We start from the raw sequence: 25,856 nt of genomic DNA, 5'->3' as shown, positions 1-25,856 counted from the left end.
TTTCTAAGTACTCAGCTATGCTGTAGGCCTCTCAAGCTGTAGGGAAATGGTTTTTCACCATTTGCAAAAGTATGTGTTTTGCTAAATTATTTAAAAAACAATAACAAACTGATAAACAACAAAAAATTCCCTAGTACTCCCAGCTCTCACCACCTCTCTGTGTTAGAAACAAAGCAAAGCTCTTCTCTTACACCATGAAAAATTTTGTATTTCCGTCTTGCAGCTTGCCTTTGTGGAGGGGGAGGGAAAGGAATGGATGAGAAGTGTCAGTGTCTGAATAACTAGTCTTCTTTTTCCTACGTGAAAGTTCTTAAAAAATGAAACAGGTGAATTTTACAAAGTCACTATGAAGCAGAAAGACAAACTGCAGAGTAGCTCTGGAATTTTAATACTGATCGTATTTGTTTCATTTGGGTTTAAATTTTTAAAATAACGGCATGTTAGAAGTGAAAAAAAAAAAAGACTTTACTGTAAAGAGTAACGTGTTAGGACTGGTCTGTCTGTTGCTTGTCGGAGTGTTAAAACCCATTACAGGAACAATCACTCCCAGTATACTTTAGCGCTTCACTGTGAAACAGATATATACATTCTTAAACATATTTTAAGGCATGAGACCTGGTCTTACTCACATGAACCCTTATTTGTGTGTCCAATCCCATCTTCCTTAAATCTTGTCACAGCACTGAGGGAAAAACTGTGTATATACGACTGAGAGTTTGGAGTCTTGGACATGTTAGCAAGAATAAGGCAGTTTAACATTGTCCATTAATGAAATAGAACAAAAATAAATGTCAGCTGAAAGCAACTCCCACCCACACACCAGCTCAGCAAAATGAACGAAGCAGAAAGGACAGCAGTGACCAGTAGGGCATACAACAAGATGTTATAGCATCACATTGCATTCTGTCTCCGCACAGTCATTCGATAACACTGTGATCCAGGAACATTGTCATTCTGTTCTGTACATTACCATAGCAGGACCTGCTCAGCTTTAGAAGCAGTTCTTTTGTGATTATTTTTGTCTGCTTCTTACTTCATTCTTTTGCTTACTTCTATTGTGTATCAATGAGGACAGAATATTTTACACAGATTCATCAGGGAAATGACTTTTTTGGGGGGGGAGGCGGTTGTTAAGACTTTTTATGTTCACAGTAACAGGACTTCTAAGCTTGTGTCTGCATGGGATGGAACTGCATTTTGGCATCATTGTCTTCACCTTCACATTTGGGCTTGTTACCTTCACCTCCCTCTGTTACTAACCCTAAGGCACATGTTATCTCATATACACATGCATTCTGTCATGTCTCATTCTTTAACTGAATAAAAAACATGTTCAGAAAAGGGGACATGAAGGGCTGGATTGAATTCTGTAGATATGCCTGGAGGAGCCACTCTTCATGCACATTTCCCCCTTCCTGCATCCAGGTAGTGGTTGTGGGAAGCAGCTGCCTTGATTTTTTCCATCTTTCTTTTGCAGAAACCATATGGGGCTTTGTGCAAGTCTGTGGTTATACATCACCTTTGTATGTAATACCACATGTAGCTTGGATGGACTTCAGCTGGGTGCTTCAAAATCAGCCACTCTGCAAGAGATGGGACTTTGGCTCCAAAACTTCACTGTCTTTCCTCTGGGGGTACTGTGGTAAGGATTTGTTGCTCTCTGGAAGAATTTAAATGAATCTCAGTGCACAGTGCGTTTCTTTACAAGTCCTCTGGAAAAGGCCATGAAACCCTTCTGATGAAATGAGCGCATATAAGTATTTTCACACAAAGATATTTCTAGAAGTGTTTAGCATTTGAACTTCTGGTTAGGAAACCTCTTCAATATCTATTAGCAATGATACATACTGAGTCAAGAACTGAATTTTCACAATTTGAACCTTGAGTATGTTGATTAAAATTTATTTAAATATAAAAGATCCCTGTACAGACATACCCTCAAGCATTGTGGTTTTTAGGGCTTGATTTGTGTATCATCTAAACCTGTCTTTGTGTTTACTTGAGAGAATGGATGTCTTTACACTATAGTTCTGTATTTCCTGGCCGTTTTATAGACTGCTCTTCTATGGCAAGTTAACATCATTGCCACTAGTCCAAAGGAGTTGCACAAGGTGAATGAGTGTAATCCTGTGTTAGTGTCTAGTCCGAGTATCAAGGTGGAGGACAATCTTGGTGCAGAACCTCGTAGGTAATGCATCCAGTCCTAGGGAAGCGTGTATATCGGATTTCTTTGTGCCTTTGCTGTGAACCTTCAGGGAAGCCAATCTTTGGGTTATCTGTAGAGTGCATTGAGAGACAGAATATTAATTATTCTGAGGGGAGAATTCTCCTTTCCACTTTACTCAGTTCTGGATGGTCAAAGTATATCTGGCTTTCTTCTCATGAATCATCTACTCTGTATTATGCCAATTTTTACTTAGCAGATGGTGATCTCTATGCTGAAACCTGTAACCCAGTTAGCTGATGCAAGAAGATTGGTGATGCAAAGAACAAAATTTACCTCATTTCTGTTTTCAAGTAACTCAGGTCTGTGTTACTGTCAATAATATTCTCTTCTGTACTTTTTATACACATGAATATCATTTACCTATGTCGGTATTCTTTAGGGAATAAAATATGGTATTTATTGTTTATACCATGTTACTTTAACTATTCCACTGAAGTCAACGGGAGTATCCACACAAGGACAGAATGTAGGTCTGAGCCTTCGATTCCTGGTGCGTTCTTCCTAAACCAAACCAAAATATTACTCTGTGTTTGGATTATGTTCAGTTGCAGCTGAAAGATGATTGTTTGTCTTTCAGATTCCTTTCACATGACTATATTTTCATAACTGATATATGCTAATTTATACTGCATGCTCTTAGGACTACATCATGTGAAAAGTAATATTTAGATAGCCAAATATCTGACACAAAAAGTATATGACTATCACAGACACACATGCTTAAAAGTTCAAGAAGTCACATCTCCCAGGCTGCCAGATTATGCAGGTGTATGTGCAGGGGGTAACTTGTACATGCAAGAACCCATTTATAACAATTAAAAAATTTGTGTGTGGAAAATAAAATATGTTTAGAGTGTACACTTTGGCATGTAGACACTTTGCCAGAGTAATTGATGGAATGAATACTGAATACATCTGAGGACACAGAAATACAGGACTGCCTAAAGTCACTAAAACAGCAGCAGAGAGGAAAGGATTTCTATACTTTTTCCCCTTACAGTATTTTGCTAGATTCTGAGTATCTTATTCTGCACACTGTCCTCCTTAAACCCAGTATAATGATAGGAAAGCTTGAATATTCTTTTTTTTCTTACTTTGCAATTGCTGGAAAAATTGTATTTAGCCAGAGTTTAGATTTGGAAGTATTTAACTGCTCCATTTCCATCTGAATTAACATATAATATCATCTTTAATTCTGTATTTATCACAGGAAATTTTTTGCTTCAAAGATATACTTCTGGGAATATGTTAATGGTCCCGTGCCTTCATATCACTTCTGAAAGGAGTAAGTCGTTAAATATTTGAGTTCAGTAGGACCGTTCTTAATCTTTGCTATAGTAATAAATATTGAATATCAGACCTTTTCAAAGATCCGAATTGGAAACGTCTTTTATCTCACTAAAATGAGTGGAAGTTCCACACATGTATGTATGAAAGTAGGGAATTGTTACCTCAAATATACCTTGCCAGGATAATTGCAAAGGATTAATTTACTTCATGCAGCTTTGAGGGGGATGAATATTCTGCTGTGTTCCTAGGAAACAGAGAGTTTGGAATTCTTTACTTTTGCTGCTGCAGGATCATCTACATGCTCAAATAGTTTTAGGTGTACCTGTCCTTGAAGAAGTAATTCAAAAACAAACACTCAGGTTTTCCATGTCTGAAGCTTACTCATTGCTACAGCCTTTTTACATAAAACTTTGAATACTGAAAATATTTTGTACCTTCGTTTTTAATATTCATGCAACAGAATTTCTTTCAAGTGTCGAAGTGGAACAAGTTATGCATGTATATATTTATATGTATATATACACCAAGATTTAGAAGACTGTTTCAATAGAATTAGCCCGTGTTAAGTTTGGTTTAGATATGTGCTGACAGGTACAGTTTGAGGCAGAGGGGCTCAGACTGAGGCTTTTTTCAGTCCTGGGTGTGAAGCTGGTTAATCAAGCCCTTGTACTACTCATCTGCTCCCATGGTTTTACCTGAGTTGCATTTTCCTTGCTTAGCTCCCCCCTTCTTATGCAAAGTCTCTGGCTCAGCAGTCTAGCTTTGACCTATTTGACCTTGTCCATTTCTTTTCTGCTCTATGGCAGTTCCATAAATGTACTGTGCAAGCAATCCCCTTTCCAGCATATTGCCAGCTGGACAGAAGCCGACAGGAACCATCTAGGAAAGCTGAGATGTGGTGTAATATCCAAATTCACCTGCTGTCAGCAATTTTAAGGTGTCATCTCTGAAATGCAGAGGATTTGAGTAGATGTTCCATGAAAGAATTAATAGAATATCCACTTTAATACTCTCCTAAGATTGAAGGCATGTTCTGCAGAAATCCAGTCCAGCTTGGGTACTAACACAGCAGCATTTGGGTCAGCTGGACCTCACATGAGGTGAGACTCTGCACAGTCTCTGCAGTCTGCTGTAGGTGTCTCTGGACTAGTCGTCCCTCAGCACAGAGGTTCTTTAGAAAAAAAAATTTCCAGGAGCTATATTTAGATATATAGCTTCATGGGAGAAGGAGTCTCAGAATGCCACTAGGAAACTGTTCAGCTCTAGGATTGCAAGAGTATCTAACGGTGCAGTAACATCTGCTGCACTGGTTGGTACTAAGGTACCAGTGTTCAACTTCTATAGATGCACATCAGAAGTCTGCATTTCTTCCTTCATCATAGCTGCTTGGGAATCTTCTTGACACTAGAGGGTAGGTTGCTTATCAGGTGGTATGGTGAGACACAGTCAGCCTCAGCTGCAGACTCAAGAAACCATGAAACAAATGAGTTTTATAAGGTTTATAATTTTGTGAGGGAGTGTTAAAAACCAGTGACAACTACCCATGAGTGGCTACAGAGTGGATACAGGGTTGTAGAAGAAAGGCTTTCCACCTATGAAACAACAGTAGGCTATTTATAATGTTCTTTGGTGGGAGAAGATACACGGATAGGACCTAGATTGCTTAATGCTGTCGTCTAAAAGATATTTACCCTGTTTTAGTTGTGCAGATGTCTTCTTAGTCAATGGATCTGTGTACTGCAGAGCACTGTCTTGAGCTGAAAGCTCAAGAATGAAAAAAATTGTATTTTTTCACTCATTTGAACACAGAAGTTTGTTAGACAGCTAATATTGAGGCAATACAGGTAACTTAGTGCAGAAAACCTTAGGTGACGCAAAGCCTACACTCATTCATGAAAATGGTTTCACAATGGATGAGAAACACCTCAGATCCTCAGAAATCAAAATAACCAAGCCCCAGTCAGCTGTCAGGCCTGTGTTTTACTGTGCCACCAGCAAGTCAGACAATTTACTCTGTGAAAAACAAACTGCTTCCTCTTGCGCAAAGCAGGGGCTGCACCCGTTTCTTTGCTCCTGTGGCGGCTCCCCGTCTTCTCCTCTGACTGCTGCTTTCTGAGTCTGGATCTCCTACATTTCCATGATCGTCGGCAACGCGCATGACTAAAATGGTATTTTCATATTTCAGCGCAGTCGAGGCCCTTTAAAGCAGAGGATTGCAAGTGTGAGGGAGAGATATGTTGTTCCCTAATGGCTTATTACCATCCCATTTGCAATTCAGATCAGTTTTAAATTGACTGAAATTTTTAAACACATAGCAGGCAGTTAAACTAATGATTGTCTGGAGGTACACATCTGACACGAGCTAAGCTTCTGTTCAAAACAAATTGCAAATAATTCCTCCCTTAGAGTAAAAATGTCACTTTTTGCACTGCGCATTGTTGCCAGATTGTCAGTTACATTAAAAAAAAAACACGCCAAAGCCCACAAAAAACCTGCTACCCTCTGAATGTTCTGAATTAAAAAGTGAAGCGACATCGTGGTTGTTGCCCCTGCTTATTTACTATAACGTATATGCACGCCTGGCTCTCTGTGGCCTGATAAAAAAATCCTTCCCCAGCCCCCAGCTCCCCGAAACCCTTCAGCTGGCACCACAGGCCCTGGGGGCAGTGGTAGGCCCGAGTTGCCTAGCAACCCCCAGCAGGCAGCGGGGAGCTGCGGCCTGCCTCGGCCTGCCAGCCTCTCACCATTGCTGCTGGGGTTAAGCGCTAACCCCCTCTTCAAACCGGGCCTTCGCCTTGGTCCCCCTCCCCGTTACTAGCTTGCCCAGGCCTACACAACCGTGGTCCTGAAAGCAAGGGCGCCGAGGGTGGCTGTGATACGTTGGAGGGATGATGAGCACTGCGTGGAGTAGGCGCCATGTGCCCTGAAGGGCCGTGCTGAGCGGTGTGCTCTTTGGTGAACAATGGCTGGTGCTGGCACGGAGCTTCAGAACTGCCTTTGCTTCTGGCCTTGGAGGTGTAGCAAAACGGGCTTAATCCTTCATTTTTCAGCACCCTACCTTGTAGTGGTTGCTCAAAGGAGTAACTCAGGGTTTGGGTTCAGTTCCATCAGGATTTCAAGGTTCAGAGGTTTGATGATGATTAAAAGGGAAGTTCTTTAAAAAGGTCCAGTGGAGTGGAAAGTGTATGTTTAATATGTGATTGAAATTGGGTTTCCCTTGCAAGAAACTTGAGGGGACATACTTGAGAAATCTTGATAACTTACGACCACTCATAACTAATTGTGAGTAGGGAGGTATTTGCTAATTTGTAAAGGGAAGGAGCTTATGCAGAAAGAAAAAAATATGAGTCCAGTTTCTCTGATGTAATCCTTGTGTATTGCTGCTTTGTAGATGCTGGCGACAGGGATAAGGTTTGGAACAGTCTGTCTTTTTTACTCACAGTGTTCCTGGATCAGATATCTTTGTTAGATGTTACTTGAAAGTCTATGTTACTTGACTGACTTGTGCCTACTTTTGGACTCCAAAAAAAGATGATTTTTCAAAAATTATCACTAAGAACCCTCTTATGTTCATCAGGCTACTTGTTCAGTTGTTATTTATGTTTTCGTCTTGAAGTGTCTATTGATATACGTTGTAAAACACTGCATTTCTCGAAAGATTTTGCATAGCACATTGTCATCTTTACTGTTTTTTTGGTCCGTTTTTCCACTGAGAAATATTTATTGAACTTTTTTTAAAATGATGGGTTGATGGAGATCCCTATGCAAGAAACATTTTCTCTTGAGAAAGAGAGTATGGTGAAATAACAGGATTCTTATCTACTAGAATGGCAATTTCACTGAAAACTTTAATTTTCTTTCTGGAAATTGTGAATCCAGAATTGGTTTCAGTCAATATCAAGAAGAAATCCTGAAGCATCATTTGACTGGTTTGATCTGGAATGTCTCTGTGTTCCCTGGGGAAAGTTGAAATCAAATGAAAGAGACTTTTCTTTGCTAAATGTCAATTTTCGTTCTACATGTTCATTGCATGTAAAAAATTGCATTGCGAGAATTTTTTAAGGAGAAGGGAAATGTAAAAAAGCATTTCTTAAGATGTTCCTAACTTTATGATCTTTCGGGGAATATCTGCCTTCTTGTAACTAGCTCTAGGAAAGCTAGTATTACATTTTCCTTATGCCTTCAATATGTACAATTGAAATGTGATATACTTTGTATTTTACAAAAAAATAACAACAAAAGAGTCTCAGTTTCCAGATAAAGGATATAGATTAATATAAAATAAGTTTCTGCTTTCAAAGCAACCTTATGAGTATGCCTCTTTTCCACTGTACAGATCTATTATGTTAAAGACGAAGTTTAAATACAGTTTGCCCTGACTACACTTGAACAAATATAAAGAAGTTTTGTAGATTGGTTTTAAGGTTAGATTGCAATCAAACCCGTCTTTCATCTGTGAAACATGAAAAGCTATTTTTCACTTCCGAGTTGCTAGAGGGAAGGGATGCCATCCAGAGGGACCTTTACAGGCTTGAGGAGCCCATGCAAAACTCATGAGGTTCAACAAGGCGAAGTGCAAGGTCCTGCACCCGGGTCAGGGCAGTCCTCAGCATCAGTCCAAACTGGGGAATGAATTGATTGAGGGCAGCCCTGTGGAAAAGGACTTGGAAGTACTGGTGGTTGAAAAACTGTACAAGAGCCAGCAATGTGTTCTTGCAGCCCAGAAAGCCAATCACACTCTGCACAAACATCGTAACTGTCTATATCCTGGGCCGCAAAAACAGAGGCGTGGCCAGCAGGTTGAGAGAGCTGATTCTGCCCCTCTACTCTGCTCTGGTGAGACCCCACCTGGAGTCCTGTGTCTATCTTTGGAGCCCTCAGCACAGGAGAGACATGGACTGGTTGGCGCGGGTCCAGAGGAGGGCAACGAAGGTCAGAAGGATGGAACAATTCACTTATGAGGAAAGGCTGAGAGAGTTGGGGCTGTTTGGCCTGGAGAAGAGAAGTTTTTGGTGACACCTTATTGTGGCCTTTCAGTATACAAAGGGGGGAGTCTTGCCCTGTGGTGACAAGGGGCAACAGTTCTAAACTGAAAGAGGGTGGATTTAGACTGGATAAAGGAAGAAATTTTTTATGATGATGGTGGTGAGATGTTGGAGCATGTTGCCCAGTGAAGTTGTGGATGCCTCATCATCACAAGTGTTCAAGGTCAGGTTGGACAGGGCTTTGAGCAACCTAATCTAGTGAATGATGTCCCAGCCTATTGCAGGGGGGTTGCACTAGTTGATCTTTAAACATTCTTTCCAACCCAAACAATTCTATGATTCTATGATTCAATGCATGCTTTGGAGGAGAGTATGTGGTGTTTCTTTACCATCTCTCTAAAATATGTTGTGCATGTTCAGGACTGCGGCATTATCATTCTGCAGCTTCGCTCTGCTGCTTTGTCACCAATTAGAGTTATGCCATGACAATAGATATGTATTACCCTTAATATAGGCTAAGACAGAATTCATAATCCCTTTGATAAACAGGCTAGACCAGGTATGTCATGCTTTGATACTGAGGTGACGTTCTTTTGCAGCACAGTGCTGCTATCTACCACTGTATTAAAAGCTTCAAGATTTGGTTTTGTATGAGTCTCCTTATGTCTCCTATTCACCTAAATCTTACTTTTACGTTGATGGAATCTCAAGTGAAAATAAAAATAAATGAGCATCCTAAACTTCTTGCAAACCATTTCTGATGCTTTTGCTTTACATTTTTCATGGTGCTGTTCTTCAAAAGCTAATCTCTTAATAAACTCAGGCCGTGCATTGCATTGTTTTCCTTCACATGGCCCTTGAGAGAGCATGAGAGAATTTGATATAATGATGAAGTATTTTCTAGTACAAGATGATAAGGGACAGAATCTTTTTTAGTTTCTCACTTTGATGCATCAGGGACATAGAAGAACAGATTCTTTGCTAATAACACAAAAGCCACTTTAAAGAATTGCTGAGCTGCTTATTGTATTAGCTTTGACATGAGGAGCCGTAGTCTCTTTTGCATGGGTCTCATGAAGATACCTTGTAAATCAAATTGATTCAAGTAGCTGTTGTCATATTAAGTTATAGTACATGTGCTGTAGGTCCAGATTTTTGTAACATCCAAAGGTTCTGAGGCTTTAGTTAGGCTTGGATAATCGTAAAAAGGCTTGGAAACTTTTTTGAGCTATATGAGCTATTTTCGTCCATGAAATCAGGCTGGAAATCTCCCAAGAATGGCTCCTGGGGAATATTATTGTTATTTCAATCATCTGGCTAAAGAAAGAACCTATTGTCATGTATGATTATTGACCTAATCCTGCAAACCATGCACAGTGTTTTCAAGTATGAAGTCTGTCTTTGTTCTGTGTTAGTGTACAGGAAAGGTGACTTGGTTGATGAGTGTGGGTCTAGTAATTCTGATAATACTGTAAAAAAAATAGTATTCTTTATTAGCTGTTGTCTTATTTGACACTGAAAGGTGGAGGGAGGTAGTCAGCTTGATAGTGAAAAAAACTCCACCAGTAAATGGGAATATTTTTAGAGTTAGTCAATTAGTGCACAATCTAATTCCTATTCATTGAGTGCACAAGCACGTTATGTATTTTGTATTCTGCAAACTCCTTTGCAACAAATGAGATATGGTACAAACCATATGAGTTTTATAGCTTCTTTGGTATGCTAAAGTGAGTGCTCTTAGCATTTTTGATGACTCATACTGTCACTCATATGAATTAATAAGTGATCTGAACTCTTCAGTGTAAAGAACCCTATAATTTATTAAAAAGGGAAAAGTGTTCTCATAATTAGTGTGATGATGTTTGACAGGAAAACTGAATTTTTGAGGGACTACTACTCTTAAATATTGTCAGTAAATACTATTCATTTTTTATGCTTGGCAAAGCACTTTCTGGTAGCAGACTGGATAAAATATAAAGACGTGTTTGTTGTAAAAGTGTTCTTCAACAAATTTTGACCAGTGTCTATGCCATCATTTTTCAAATAGTTGTGAAATATAGGAATTCCCAGTAAAAGGCTCTGTTCAAGACATGTCCTTAGGACTTCTAGTGAGGTTCAGTGTCAACAGTAAATAGGAAATGAACATTCATCTATCTGTACATCAGAAGATCTTGAGCCAGACACCAAGTGTTTCTGTGATCCTGAAAGTCTTTCTGTAACCTCCTTTCACTTAGTTTGTTACCACTTTCTCTGTGTACTGAGAAACGAAAATAAGATCATGTGGATTGGCCAATACTGATATAAAAAGATGCCACTCAGTGAAAGAATTTCAGAACCCCTTTGTGAGGAAAGGGACAAAAAATGGTTATATGCTGTAGTTCTCTTTTTTGGATGCATGAATTAGAAGACAGTAATGTCATGAAAACTTATTCTTCCCAAATAACCATAATGTTAACATGAGATTCTAGTGCTTATTGGATGATTAAAAGAGCATAAACATGATGGTATGAAAGAGAATTAGTGACAAAGTAAGCAACAGGTTTTGCTTTTTTCCTCAATGCACAATAAATTATAGATTGAAAAGGGAGGCCTGTATTTTCCTTTAAAATGACATTGTATTTTATCAAAGAAAATGGGAGAAGTCTCTGAACCTTTTTTTCACCAAAGATGAGGACAGTTTGTACTGCTTTCACCTGTATGGAAAAAAGATACAGTTCAGAGGACATTAGGCACGATTACTCATCTATTTTTCATTTCCTCCTCATAGTTGAATACATGAAAGGAAATTAAAAATCACTATGAGAAAATGTACATTTTTTAAATGTTCAGTTATAGGGGGGATATATCTAAATATAGCCTTAAAATCTCAATGATAGTAGATCTTGTTGAAATGTTATCAGATGGTCGTTGAGTAGTTTGGGCAAAAAAATTTGGAAAATCATGGATGATGTTCCTACTGTTTTCTAAGACTGATGTTTATTTGAATTTAGCTTCATTCCTAAAGATGATTATGAGCATAAGGAACTTCAAAAATGTGTTATTATGTTTTTAAACTAGTTTTAAACCTCTTTTTAGCACTTAATATAAACCTATGGATAGTCAGTCTTAAATTTCAATTGAATTGAACATTGAGACTCAGTTTCAGTCTTCAAGACTTACCAAGTGTTTTGCAGGCACTAGTTGTTAAGACCTTGATATAGGAATATTTGTATGTGTAAATAGCTTTACAGATCAGTAAATTCAGTAATTTCAGTGGGATTGTATATACATGTGATGTTATTCCCATGTATGATTGTAATATTTGATTTCTATAGTTTTTGCATATATATGTGATTACTGAGTTTACATCTCTGACATAATTTGTTGTTTCTATACATTTCATTTATAATAAGCATACTCAGTTTAAAATGTAGCCTTCAGAGTATTTCTGTTGTTCAGAAATTAGAAGATATGTGTGGTTTCTACACTGTATCCCTTCTTGTTAGAATTGTGGATTGCCTTTGAAATATTATTGTGAAGGTAAACTATAATACAGATGAGTTGCCATGTTACAGTATCTTTTTTTTTTTCCAGCTAGAAGTTAAACCATTAGAGGCTTTTTGCAGGATCTTGAAAGAAAAAAAAAGGATGGTAGAGAGATAATCACACTACTAGTTAAGCAGCAGATTCCAAATGACATACACTGTCAGTAAAATCTTCCCTTATTTGCTTTAAAATCATCCTTAAAATTATTTCTGTTTGCTCTATTGGTTGGATATAATCCTAGAGTCTAGATACAGGTCATGAATAGCAAGTTAGATTTTTATTTTGCATATCTCTATCGCTCTGTTGTGTTAAGTGACAAATGTTCTCAGTGATGAATTGATTGAAACTTCATACCATTTAGATTTGGTGTCACAAGGTCTTATCTTACATTTAGTGCTGTCTATGGAAGTTTGAATATAATTTTCAAAGGAAACAGAACTGAGCCTATATTTTAGCCACGTGGACCTTTCCATTCCCATCACTAAGCAATCTTGAACAGAAGTAAGAAACCAGCACAGATTGAAGTATGGCCAATATGAGTATTGAATAAATAGTTAGAAAACTAGCCATTTTGAATACTGGAAACCCAAAGTATTCAGAGTTTAATACACTTGGGAAAAAAACCCTTATTCATAACAGTTTCTTTTATTTCAAAAGAGCATGCTTGTTTTAAATTCAGTTTTTTATAAACTAGTAGATTGGCTGTGTAACTTTTTATAGGACGGCAGACAATAGTTGCTCAGGTCTTACGAACACGAACTAATTAACAGAATATTAATGAGATAAGAAAGTATTATTCTTATTAACAACAGAAAAAAATAGAATTGCCAATTGGCCTATTTTGTGTCTTGAACATTCAGAGTCTGAAGGCATTGTCTGTGCCAGGGCACTTGACAATGAAGGTGTATGTGAATGTGCTCATGGGGTTTGACGTCTTTCTGTCTGACAGCTGTGATGACTCAGAATATTAACCAGTTCGCTTTTAAATACCTCTCTAGCTAAACAGCTGCAAACTGGATAGACTTTTGGTGGTTTAGAATCTTTTTTTGCCATTCTCTTCTATCTTTCTTCATGAAATTAAAAACTCAGAATTGTACTAAAACAGGCTATAATAAAGCCAGAGCATGCCAGTTTTGAACAATTGTTATAGCACTGTAATTTTTAAGCACTTAATGAAAGTCATTGTTCTAGATCTAGTCATGTAAGTGTAAAATTATGAATGTCTGCCCTATTAATCAAGTTGCTTTTGAATTCTAAAGAGATTCTCAGGTAGGAGTTTACTCAATGAGACATAATCATTTTTCCAGCTCAATACAGACTAGTCCCATTACTCATGTCTTCTTTCGAGTAAGAACTCACACTATAATTCTAAGAACTTGTGATAATTATAAAGGATATTTTTTCTCTTTTTTTCCCTTTAAAATGCTTTTTTTTCCCTTTGGCATTATAACAGGAAATAGAATATTATGATGAGATTAAATTCTAGTCTGGGCACTTGCATTTTGCCTGGCAAATTTTACCCATATTCTTCCTTGACTGTGGTATTGTACAGGTGTGTGTTGTTAAACCCCTGTTTCATATGCCCCAAGTTTTGTGCATTTCAGAGCTTATGAAAGATGTCAGTTACGACTGTCCAACAATAAATTTTTTTGCTGTACAGTGATTTTACATATATTAAAAATGGGCTTAGTAGATACTTATCCAGATAAAGTCTGAGGCAATCAATAATATAAAACATGAAGAGATTAAAAGGCCGTTATACATATATGTATATACACATACTTGGAAATGCAAGTATCATTACGTCCTTATAGAGGCAGCTAAAATGAGACCTTTCTAGCAGTTGGTATTACCTAATCTCTTACGTAAATACCTATTATGGCTGTGCTTATTCTATTATGGTAATGAGAGGCTTAAGCCCTCAAGTCCATCTTCTCTGGTGTTTCACACTTCCTCCAAGCTGGCTCAACTCTGGAGCAATGCAGCAGCCTTGTCTAGTGGGAAGCCAAACCCATGAGGAGCTGTTTTGAATTTAACCTCCTCTTTGCTGAAGCTGTGTAAGGAATCCAAGGCTGAGTTTTTTTATGGCTTACAAAGACAGAATATAGATATGGTCAATATCTCCAGGTGCGATTTGGCTTCTTACTTCTTGTATGCCTGTAAGCCAGATGTTTTCAAAAGTAGTTAATTGTGTTGGTCTCTCCAATTTTCTGATGCTTAACTGTAGTGTTTTGAAATGACTCTCCTAAAAACTTTGAGTGTGACTAAACCCAAAGTGAATGGAGACACTTTGGGTTTAGGTCAGGAGACACCTCAGCTCGACTACTGCCTTTTTACAGCTTGAAAGTTTTCTGAGCAACTGTAACCACCACATTGCTTGTGCGGAATGTGAAGGATAGATGGATATGAGATGGACGATCAGCATTTCCTGTCACAGAATCACAGAATGGTAGGGGTTGGAAGGGACCTCTGTGGGTCATCTAGTCCAACCCTCCTGCCGAAGCAGGGTCACCTACAGCAGGCTGCACAGGACCTATTGGGACCTACTGAAAACTATTGGTTCCTTTGCCCATAGATAGTCACATCAAATGTATTGAACTTTCCTTTGGAAATGCCTCTTCTCCAAATAGTCACTAGAAACATAGATATACCTGGATCTCTCTCCTTAAAATTCCAGATGTGTCTTCTCTCTCTGTGGACTGTATGGAGAATCAATGGCTGTTAGCCAAGATGGATTTCTTACTTTTTTCTCCCCCACTCAGACAGTTTTTGTACAGAGTAAAAGCATCAGTCCAAGGAGACTGGATTTCAGACGATACTTATAGTTTAGGGTAGTAGTGTAATAAGCAACTAACCTGCATTTTGACGTCCCTCTTTTTTTTCCCTCTTTTTGGTAGGTGGATAAAGATCAATAGAAGTAAGATATCCTATCATCAGTAAGTGGAAACTGAGATCCAAAAAGAGAAACTACTCCTAAAGGTATAAACCATTCCAGCTATTTTTCGTTCACCGATACCACTCAGTGTTATGCGCTTTTGGATTTAATACCATTTTTATTTGTATCTGCATGATCTGGTTATCATTGAAATGTTAGTAGGTGAGGAGATTAGACAGAAAAGTGTATTCCTGTCATACAAGTAATTTATGACATTTAAAACACCAAGATAAGTGGTGCTAATAGTCGCAGCCAGAATTCACACAAACATGCCTGAAAGTTACTTATGATCCTGATACTGTACAGTGTGACTTTTCTTAAAGTTTGCAATGAAAAGTGGCAAAGCAACAAGAACAAAATGATGAATGATTTCAATAAGTGACTAGGCCCATGAGTGCTTAACAATTGCTATCATGGATCAGGCGGCACTTCAGAAGCTTGAGATAGTTGTCAATTTTGTGGGAGTCTCGGCGGAGGCAATGCAGCAGGTTGTAAAAGGCAAAGAGTCTGGAGTCCTCATCAGCGAGTTGCAGGGATGGAAGGCCTTCCCACTGAGAGTAGACTTCATTTCCGATCTCACCAGAATGAACCTAAAGATGCAAAATGATACTGTAGTAAATGATAGTGAATCTGACTGGATGTAGAACGGAGCATTTAAAGTACTGGCCTTAAGGAATGCCAGTTGCTGGTGTACGACTTGTTTGAAAGAGACAGTCATTGATTTTCTCATGCCACTGGAAGGAAGTCTGTGTCTACTAGTTCTTGTGCATCTTCCTTATTTTCCACCAATTGTACTTTGCAGAAGCACATAGGAGAGTATCTGTGGAGCCTCTATCACTCAGTTCAAGCAACAGGCAAAAAAATGATAGACCCACTATTACTCAAAGGTGTGATTTGACACTAATGATTTTGCCAGTCTTGTCTTCAACGTCCTTCTGTAAATAATGTGAATGAGAAGGTGGTGACAGGGTAACTGTGGCAGCACCTGACTTCTACCATTATCTTGGATCCTCCCCTGCACCCTTTTACACAAGGATATGGGACAGAGATGTATTTGATTACAGTGATAAATGCATTTGTGGCCTGAAAGGGCTAAGGTTTCTGAGTAAAGAGACACCTAACTGAAAGACACAGAGACTGTGAGTGATCCAGTGGAAAGTGGTGGATACAGTGACGGTGGCACCCTTAATGCTGTTCAACTGTGCAGAGCCTAAGCGAAAGCCAGTAAAGTCAGAACCTCTTGTTAAATCTAGCTCACTGACAGAATGATATATTCAGGGACTAACAGAGGCCCCTTTAAAAATAGACAAGCTACGGCTGATTTTATTCAGGAAAGCTATCAATTAATTACTGATAATAAGCGGTATTCAAGTATGGCTTTTGTCAGACAACAGCCTTGTTGTCTAACCTTGCAAGTGTAGGGGGAACCAAGTCAGAGCCAGAGTTCAGAGGAACCAGTAAGTTGAAAAAAGAGAAATGAGAGGTACCATGATTACTTTGCTGTATGCCACATCTTTGCAATAGCCCAGACTTCCAGAACAGTTATACACAGTTTCTGTTTCTAAAAACTATACACGATACCTATACATATACAGATGTGTATAAATATGCTAAAACATACATATAAATATGTGCATGTGAAAAGATGCAGACACACCCTTAAAAAATCAGGATTGCATATTCAAAACACTCAAAGATGGAATGAAGATTACCAGTCCTGATGATTGCACCTTCCCTTGAAGAAGGGCTGGGAGTACACAGGACTATGTTATTCCAGTCACATGAGATTGTGTCTTCAGAAATTGCAAGATAGCTGAAGAAAACAAGGTTGAAAGAAGAAAGCTGAAAAGTTCTCAAATTCAACTGTCTTGGCTCCCTTGTTTTCCTTCACATCTACTGTTTCCAGTCCTATTCCAGGCAGGGAGGGCCTATCACTATATGTGCCTTCCTTACAGTAACAGGCTGGAAGGATGTCAAAGACCCAATACTTACTCGTCCAACTATTTTTTCCATTCCTTCGAGAAGGCGCTTGTTTTGTTCTTCAATCTCTACAGCCTTCCAGAGGATGGTGTCTGGAGCTTCTTTGATTCTTTGTACTTCAGAGGCCAGATGGATCAGGGGGTCATTCCAGGAGCGCAGCACGCCCAGTACTAAATTCAGTAGGTCTTCATGCTGCTCACGTACATTAGGAAAACGCAGTTAAAATAGGAAGGCTAATTGTTGGCAGCTTTTGGAGGCATTTAGAGCAATGTCCTCAGATATAGTGATTTGAGAACTTATTCCAGCACCTACTACTGAATGTGCAGTATAGCCCTGTCTTAGATACCTCTGTGCAATTGCATTTAAGAGTTTTTCAGCATTGTCCTCATGTCTTCTAATATTAGCACAAGCAGTTACAGTATTGTAATGGTAAATATAATTAAACCCTCTCCATGTTAAAAGCTAGCGAGCACAACTGTGTTTCATATCTGTGGAAAAAAACCAACTCCTTATCTGATTTTTGATGAACATGTTAAAACCCAATTTAAAAAAAAAGTTTAGTGCTAATGGAAGGTGCACATTACGGTAAACCACTAAGTAGCTTTTATTTTCTCTACATAACTCATCTGTCCTCCCCTTTGAACAATGGTTCTTCCAGCAATAGCTTTCCAGTTTTAAAAATTGTCCTTTCTTATGGGCAATAAAAATTCATAAAGCTTATGGTTATGGTATTATTCACCATTTCTGCTTTGCTAGATGCACTGGATCTGAACACAACCAGATTTGTTATCTACCCAGAGCTGTAAATTTTATTGTTCCCAATAGAATTTCTGAATGGCATACTGAGAAGATGGCGATACTGGGATTGCAAGGATATCACCACTATGAAACTGATAAAGGTTTCTCCCTAACACACATCCATTCATACACCTGTTTATCTTTTTCTCTGGAGTATTTTCAAATTGTATATGTGGCCATGGGCTAAAGAAAACTATCTTCATCTCCCCGTAAGTTTATAATTATTAAATTGATGTGTGTAGCAGGTTTCTCTTTACAAGTATTTTGCAGTATTTCGCACTGAAGTTTTTGTATTTGGATGATGATATGACCCCTTTTGCCTACTGGTAACAGGAAGAATATGTATTTAGCGTTTATTTAGTAATATCATTGGTTTCAGTTACCGGAAAACTATTTACCTCTGCCTACATACAGTATTCACTATATAACCATTATATTTCTATGTTTGTTAGTATAATAAGTGTGAAGTGTTTTAAGATAATGTTCAAAGGTTCTAGTATTCTCAGTACTGTTCAAACATGATAACTGGCATTGCTCCATGACGTTATATTGCAATTGGAAATAAGATGCAATGACTGAATGTAACATACAGGAAAAGGAAGGGAAGATGAAAGTTACTAGTACTTCTATATTCTGTATATTCTGTAACTTAGTATCAGCAAATGTTAAATCAACTTTTCTTGGCTTTTTGGTGCTTTCCTCTTCCTGGCTATTTTATTCCAATTTAGCTGATTTCCTTCTCTCTCTTTCTGCTGCTTCTCTGTTCCTCAGCCCTCCCTCTTCCCCGCCTCCCCCTGCTCTATCTCACACTAAATAATATTAAACATGCGACTTACATGAATCTGCTGGGCTTGCTCCTTATCTTCAGGGGTGGTTAAGGAGGAAGTGTGGCAGCCATTAACAGCTTTTGTAATAAAACCCCGGCCCTGAGCATAGCGTTCATCCTGCAGATCAACAATGACAGGCATTATTGAAGCAGACAAGTAAGAAGAGCTTCAGTTCAAACACTGTATTAACTAATTGTTGTTCCATTGCTTTTATCACTGCTTTTATGCTGTAAAGGTTAAAAGTTCCTGATGAGTCTTTAGAATGAAACTGGCAACCAGGAAACACAAACTTGTCCCACAGATAAAGAATAATGGGAAAATGGTATCTTTTAATAGACTTGTTGGGGAACTTAGCAATGATCACCACTGTACAGGGATTTGGTCACCGTTGGGACTGTCACTGTCTGTGCAGCGATTGTATTTGTTTACTTACTGAAGGATTTCATATGTTCACATATGTTTGTGCTTAAAAAGTATTAAATTGCATTTTCATATTTTCTTGCTCTCAGGAAAAGACAGAGTACTTACAAATTCATTGAATATTTCCGAGGAGAGGAAGTGGATGTAATGTGAAAGTTTAACTGCTCGGTCAAAAAGTTCCCCAAGGGAAACTTGGCAACTGACAGATCCATTGGGGCAGACTGGCAAGGAGGTCACTCCTTCCTTTGTCAGGAGCATGTTGGACACCAGAAGGACCACCAGCAACAAACCTGTTCAGTTTAAAACAAACCAAAATGGAATCACATTGACTTGTATGTGCATTTAGAAGTGGCTGTCAGAGCCAGATGCTAGGTGATTTTGGCTGTGCTGTCATACGGCTCAGAGTACCTCCTGTACTGGCTGCTAAAAATCAGTGGAGAAGGGAAGCACTGCAATTCTGTGTCCTTTCTCCCCTCTGTCATCCTGACTGTACAGCAGAACATGCTACAGAGTTTGAGGAGACAAGGTAACCAGTGTTGCAGTGTACACTGTATTCTGAAGTCTCTTACTATTGTGCCTGACTTTATTACACAGTGATAAATGGAAGGAAAACATTCAAACTTTTTCATAGTGTAAATATAGATGCATAATTATATTTGCACAGATATATAAATTTGGAAAATAGACTGGTCTTTTTTCTTCTTTTTTTTTTTTCTCCTCCTCCCACAGGTCCTTTTCTTCTTTGCAAACATTTGGAGTTTAAATTAATTTTGTGGGAGGGTGGTTAAGTCACTCTCTTAAGGTTTTGATTGTCCTGGGAGTTCCTTCAGAAGATTTCCAGCAGCTGTGCGGCTTTGCTGTTTAGAGTTTAACCCTGAATTACCTCCTGCTAAGAAACAAGAGAGAACTTTTGTCTTTTCTCCTGAGCTTCTGAAACTGATATAGAGGACTTCTCATTATCTAAACTACAAAAACCTCAAATGTTTAAAACTTTGAACATTATCTTAACAGAGTCTAGTTTTCTATTCAGAGAAATAAAATATGTACAGAAAACCAAAGAAAAATAAAAAGCAAATATTTGGTAAATGAACGTACTTATTCAAAGAACACTGTTCTGTGCTCTTAAAATTTTAGTTCTGGAAATTGGCCTGCTACCTGTATCAGTTCACTAGACTTATTTTAAATGCTAAATTAAAGTGTACTCCATAAATCAACAGAGCTGTCCCTAATGTTATCATGTGATATTTTTCTTTCTAGCTCTAAATTCAAGGTAAGTGCATTTATACAATAAATGCCTTCATCCTCCCCTGCGAACAAGGTACGTGCCACATGCTGGAGTTAGGAAAGCACTCTGGGGAATAATTCTATGAATAAGAAAACCTGAGACTTGTTGGGTTAGAAAGTTGAAGATGGTTATGAAAACATTCACTTCAAAATTACTACATCACTTCTAGACTTGTGGATAATGACTTATAGTCATTGTCTTCTGAGTGGTGTAGCAACGCAGTCTGGATCCAGTCTTTTGTTTGCAGGTGTCAGATCCCTCAAATCTATTTTCTGTGACACTGCCCAGTGCAAAGGTAGTGTTAGGAGACAAAAACCTGAGTGGAAAAGGGATCAAAACACCTTCTAATTCCAAGCTTTGGACACTAAACATTTGAGGTGGAGGCAGGTTTCACCATTACTGGAACACTAGGTGGCTGGAAGACCTCAAGTTCTAGAGCTGTTATGTTTCAGCTACTTCCTAATTCGATCTAAATTTAAAGAAGTATAAAAGTTATCAGCAAGTGAATGGTTAAAGTCTTACCTTTCAGTGAAGCCCCCTTGTTGCTCATAGTTGGGATCCTGTGTGATGACTTGCTCTACCAGAAAGAAGTCTCAATGCTTGCTCTTATTCTCTGTACATGCCACTTTTATATACACCATCCAGGGTCCATTTTGCATACATTCAGCAGGTCATGGAGTTTAGCTCGATAATTACAAACATCAAATTGACTTTCTTCCACATTCATATTCAGTATTTTTTGGTTTTTTATTTTTAACTGTGAGAGAGAATTTCCTTAGCAAGTTAGCTATGGGATCCTAAGTATGGTTGGATAAACAGAGTGCCAAAATTTTGTCCAGAATGAGGGGCAAATGCTATTGATCCTAGAAAGCTCCAGTTGTCAATTCTGAGATAGGTATTCTCAATGTTTCTAGCCTTCCAACTGTCTTCTCACCCTTCCTTGTTTCTTCAGCCATCCAAGCTTGCTTATATTAAATTTTGGCCACTTGTGGGAGGCAAACAATATTTTACAATGTCCACAGTGAGAGAGACAGCATAAATTTGAACTGAAATTTATCCAGAGAAAGGGAACAGAGGATTCTGGAAAGACAGGTCATTACCCCTAAAATTATAGATATGACATTCTGAGTATATAACTGCATACAGTAAAAAATGATATTACACAGCACAAACCATGATATAACTGATCTTCAGTCTGTGAGATGTTTAGAGAAATAGGGCAGTACTTACATTAAAAAGGTAATAATTTGCAACAATCGAAGAGGAAGATGTTATATGTTTACTGTTTAATCACAAATGTTTCATGAATAAGTCAGCATTGTTTTTAGAAAAACCCTCTACAAAACCATGAGATTGCTTTCTATACTTCAAAACTCTGTGCGTAAAAGGTGGGCATGTCTACCATATGCAAAACACATGCTGTCGTAATCAGTGGGATTTGTTTCCAGATCTGACGTGTCTGTGGTAATCTACAAACCAGCCTCAGCAGGTTGGCCCTGTTTTCTTGTTGTGTGAGGCTCATCTGTATGAATATGTTAGCAAATGTGTAATCTCTCATCTGTTTCTCAGGTCCATTTATCCATGAAAAGACTTTCCAAATTAGATTATTATAATGAATAAGGTATACAGTGTTAATGAATTTTCTTGCCTTCAGACAACTTGTTCTGTACTTGTGGAACATGTATGTATGTAACCTTGAATCCTTCAGTATTTCGTAACTGCGAACATGATTCCTGAAACAAAGATGAAGAAGGGAGCAGAAAGGTAGAGCGTTTAGTGGGTAAACCGTGGTATGGTAAACCTTGGGAAGCAATAAAAGGAGATGCTTCAGCAATAAACCGGAACCAGTAACAAGTGGTCTGTATCTGCTAAGTTCTAGGATGATTGCTAGAACAGTTCTGCTTAGAGCTGGATCTTGTTTGGACATCGAGGCCCTGCTGACTAAATGAAGCAGGGAAAAGTAGCAATCTGATGAAGGTAGTAAAATTAGAATAAAGCCACAGCCAAAATTCTAGAACGGATGGTAGAAAAACAGCTTTCTTCTAAACTACAGTCACATGGCTTAAGATCTTGATTTAATTCTGCTTCACTTGAAAAGCTTCCCCAATAAGATTACAGGTGAGCTTGAAAAATCCTGGTGTCTTATAACAGTAGAAGACCCCTGTGAATAAAAAGAGTGAACACTTCTTAACACACCATTTGCTCATTTATTTACTAGTCTGCTTTTCCTGACATTTCGAGGGGTTGGTAGTGATGCCAAAATAAAGCACACAATTAATATTAGGGGATAGATAACAAAAGAAGATATTCACCAAGGCAGCAGGTGAACTCACTAGGCTCCCTTGACTATTACTGGAGAGGGAAGATCCTCTCAGGCCTGACCACATCAGCTACAGTCAGGATTCTCATATGACTTACCCTCAATAAGAGCCTGTCTTTTGCTGTAAAAGAGTAGACAAGCACCTTAAACATAGATCATAGGAAAGAGTGGTTTATTTGAAACCATTGCATGATGTATTAATTGAAGCATTCTACTACAAAATAATACACTTTGCTTTTCTCTTGCACCTTTCATCCTGGAATACTCAAATATTTTACAAACATGAATGGATTAAAACTGTCAGCAATGACGAATTATAGGCAGAAGGAGAGAAGAAACTCTCTGTAAAGTAGATAAATATAAAGGGTAAAGTTCTATTATCAGATGTGAGAACTGATGTAGAGGTTAAGATGCTTATATGTGGCTGCACAGGAAGTCTTTGGGAAAAAACTCTAAGAATTCCTGATTTCCAGACCTGCACTTTAAGTGAAGACTGTCATTTCTTAGTAGTACTAAAAAGAAAACAAAGGACAGGGTAAGTTGCAAAAACTAGAAATGAATAGGTACAAATATTAATTTTCTTTTATAAATTAGGAATTGGGTTCTATTTAAAAGTTTAAAAAAACACTGAAAATATCTGAACATGCTTCCCTCTGCCTTTTGAACGTGGACTGGGTTTATATCCTCCAAAGAAGTAATATAGAAGCTGGCATCCCATCTGCTCTGACTGTTCCTTGAACCTTGGTAAAGGAAGCTGATCCTAGCCCTGAATAGTCTCCTAATCCCAACAGTAGCTCAGGACAGCACTGTAAACAGCTGGACAGTCACCAATACTGAGGGGAAGGCTCCTGGAACAACTTGAGGGAACTGCAAAGCACAGCTGGGATTAGCAATGTGTTTTAATCTCCCCTTGTCTTTTGTTCTTGCCTCAGGAATATAATTGAATTAATATTTTTTTTTTTAATTATCGTGTTCCTTTTATCTTCAAGAGCTTTTCTGGAAGTAAAATTGGTAGATTGTTAGCACCTAGCATAAACAATATGCCAAAAGAAGGGCTTACTATATGCAGACTTTATTGTATAGTTTTTAGTTCATTACTTATGCTTCATAGGCATTACGTGTGATGTATCAGTATTACAGATAACAGCATTTAGTGCCCTTCTCTCAGTCATCTGATCTCTTCATCTCAGATCAGATTGCAGACCAGGAGTAGTAGTGTCAGATTTTGATCAAGAACTATTGAATAGTACTGGAAGATTGAATATTCCTATTCAATTTTATTTAAGGTTTTGGGGATATGCAACGTGTTGTGTCTGATTGATAACTACCTCTGAGGAATGAAAAATTTTTTCTAATAGAATAGTTCTTTGCACAATGCTTATTTTAAGAAAGTGAATTGAAGACTGGGGAATAGTACTTGATTTTTTCTTTTACTTACCCGGAAGTACCTGTACTTAATAAGAAAATGTTAGTTAATGCAGAAGTTTGAAATGCCAAATTTTGGCTGTTTTTAAAAGATGATTCCAATGTCATGTATGCAGATGATTGAGCATGCAAAACTGAATGTGCAGAAAAATATTCCTATAATCAGTGATCTGATTGTCTGACTCTTCTGATACTTAATGAAACAAAAGATTTTATGTGTTTGTGTTTTGCATATGTAAGTTGGAGTCACAATACTGAAAATATCGTTACTTTTGTCTTCCTGTTATAGAATAGTTTGCAAAGTTCTCCAGTCAACTTCATTTAATGGTTGGCTTTTGAAAAATACAGAACTACTTTGTCTGGATCAAAAACAAATCCTCAGAGCACTTATCTTTTGAAATGTGGAGAATACTTTTTAATGAGGAACATAGAATATTTTTTTAATCTAGATAGTTTCAAATGACAAATATTTTGTCTTTTCTGATCATTCCCTATAATCTCCATTAAACTTTTGTGCAGAATTCAAGCGATTATCTAAGATTCTGTAAAACAAGGGCTCTTCCTCTCCATCTTCTTCATATAGGGAACATAAGAATTTAAAAAGCATTCTCTCCAAATGCTTGTCTCAGCAAAAACAGTAAAATGGGAATTGAGTATTTTCTTAGTGTGACATCTGCATGAAGGCTGGTAAAAAATAGATAAGAACATAAAGGAAAATGATTCCATATGGAAGAAAAAAAAGGTGGAAATCTTTGGGAGATTTTCAGTTTACTTTTAATTTATGTTTAAGTACCAGTGTGGTTTCATACAGTTTCAGAAACAGACATAAAAATAAAAAAGGCAGAACTTGTTTCAAAAATCATTTATCAACATTGCCACTATGATGACATATGCCCAAGCGCACTTTGAAATATTGAGCTTGAATCCTAAGTCGAATTCCAGCTAACGATAGCAGAAAAACCAGGGGAATTTGCAAAGAAGGGAGTAAAAGATAGCTGGTATATATTGGTCCTGATCTTTGAAGTTGTTTGAAGCCTGTGGCTGTGTCCACTAATGCTATGTCTGTATATTATCAAATAACCCGGCAGTACAAATTTTATCTGAATCACAAATAGCTGCATTATAGCACTCCAGTTGAGTTATCGAGGGACCACATGATGGTACTTTTCCTGGCTTGATACTTGATACCATATTTATCTGACTAGTGGAGGTCAGATGATAATGATCTGACATCTGCTAGGACAAAGATATCCTACAAAAGTTTTTGTATAAATGCGAAGTGGCAGAGTAAGCCTGTCCTGGTTCAGCATTTCATAGCATTTGGCTGCAATATTATTTAGCCTATACCTTAAATCCCATTTTCCTTTTTCAGAGCTTGAAAATTAGTGATTTTAAAAGTAAAGACAAATAAGGGGAATGTCCGCTCTCCAAAAAATCTTTACAATAGATTCCTGGGAGCGTTGCTGCACGGTTGAGGATTTGAGCAGTTGTGACGGCTTCTTCTGTCTAACCAGTTTGAGTCTTATTCTCCTTCTGGGATGGCGCAATTGCATACCAGGCTGTAGTTGGCCTGGTTTCCAAGGCTGTAAGTTACAGTCCAGTCCAAATGGAGAAGTATTACAAGCATGTAACATTTGTGTACTTTGACTTATTAAGATACAGTTATTGCTATAAAAACATCACTGAAATGCTCTGTCCTATAAGAAAAAGTATGCTTGATTCTGAGGTATATTCAACACTGTAACTCCAAAGGCCGAAGACTAAGTGATTTAAACAGTTTATGTTTTTTTTGCTTATTTTCCCATACGTTTGCCTTTATCTCTGATTTATTTCCCTTGG

At 37.9% G+C, this 25,856-nt stretch overlaps 1 protein-coding gene across 1 annotated transcript; it reads right to left on the bottom strand.

Moving 5' to 3' along the window:
• Positions 1-15,360: 15,360 nt before the first annotated feature.
• Positions 15,361-20,822, bottom strand: PRL (prolactin). Its single transcript, XM_009941256.2, has 5 exons — positions 20,795-20,822; positions 19,096-19,277; positions 18,577-18,684; positions 16,955-17,134; positions 15,361-15,552 (listed from the first exon to the last, which is right to left on the bottom strand). The coding sequence occupies exons 1-5, from the start codon at positions 20,820-20,822 to the stop codon at positions 15,361-15,363; spliced, it is 690 nt and encodes a 229-aa protein (XP_009939558.1).
• Between the last annotated feature and the right edge of the window lie 5,034 nt (positions 20,823-25,856).

This window comes from Opisthocomus hoazin, chromosome 3 (genome assembly GCF_030867145.1).
Source record: "Opisthocomus hoazin isolate bOpiHoa1 chromosome 3, bOpiHoa1.hap1, whole genome shotgun sequence".
NCBI classification, from domain to species: Eukaryota; Metazoa; Chordata; class Aves; order Opisthocomiformes; family Opisthocomidae; genus Opisthocomus; species Opisthocomus hoazin.
This window is presented reverse-complemented; position numbering and strand designations above follow the sequence as displayed.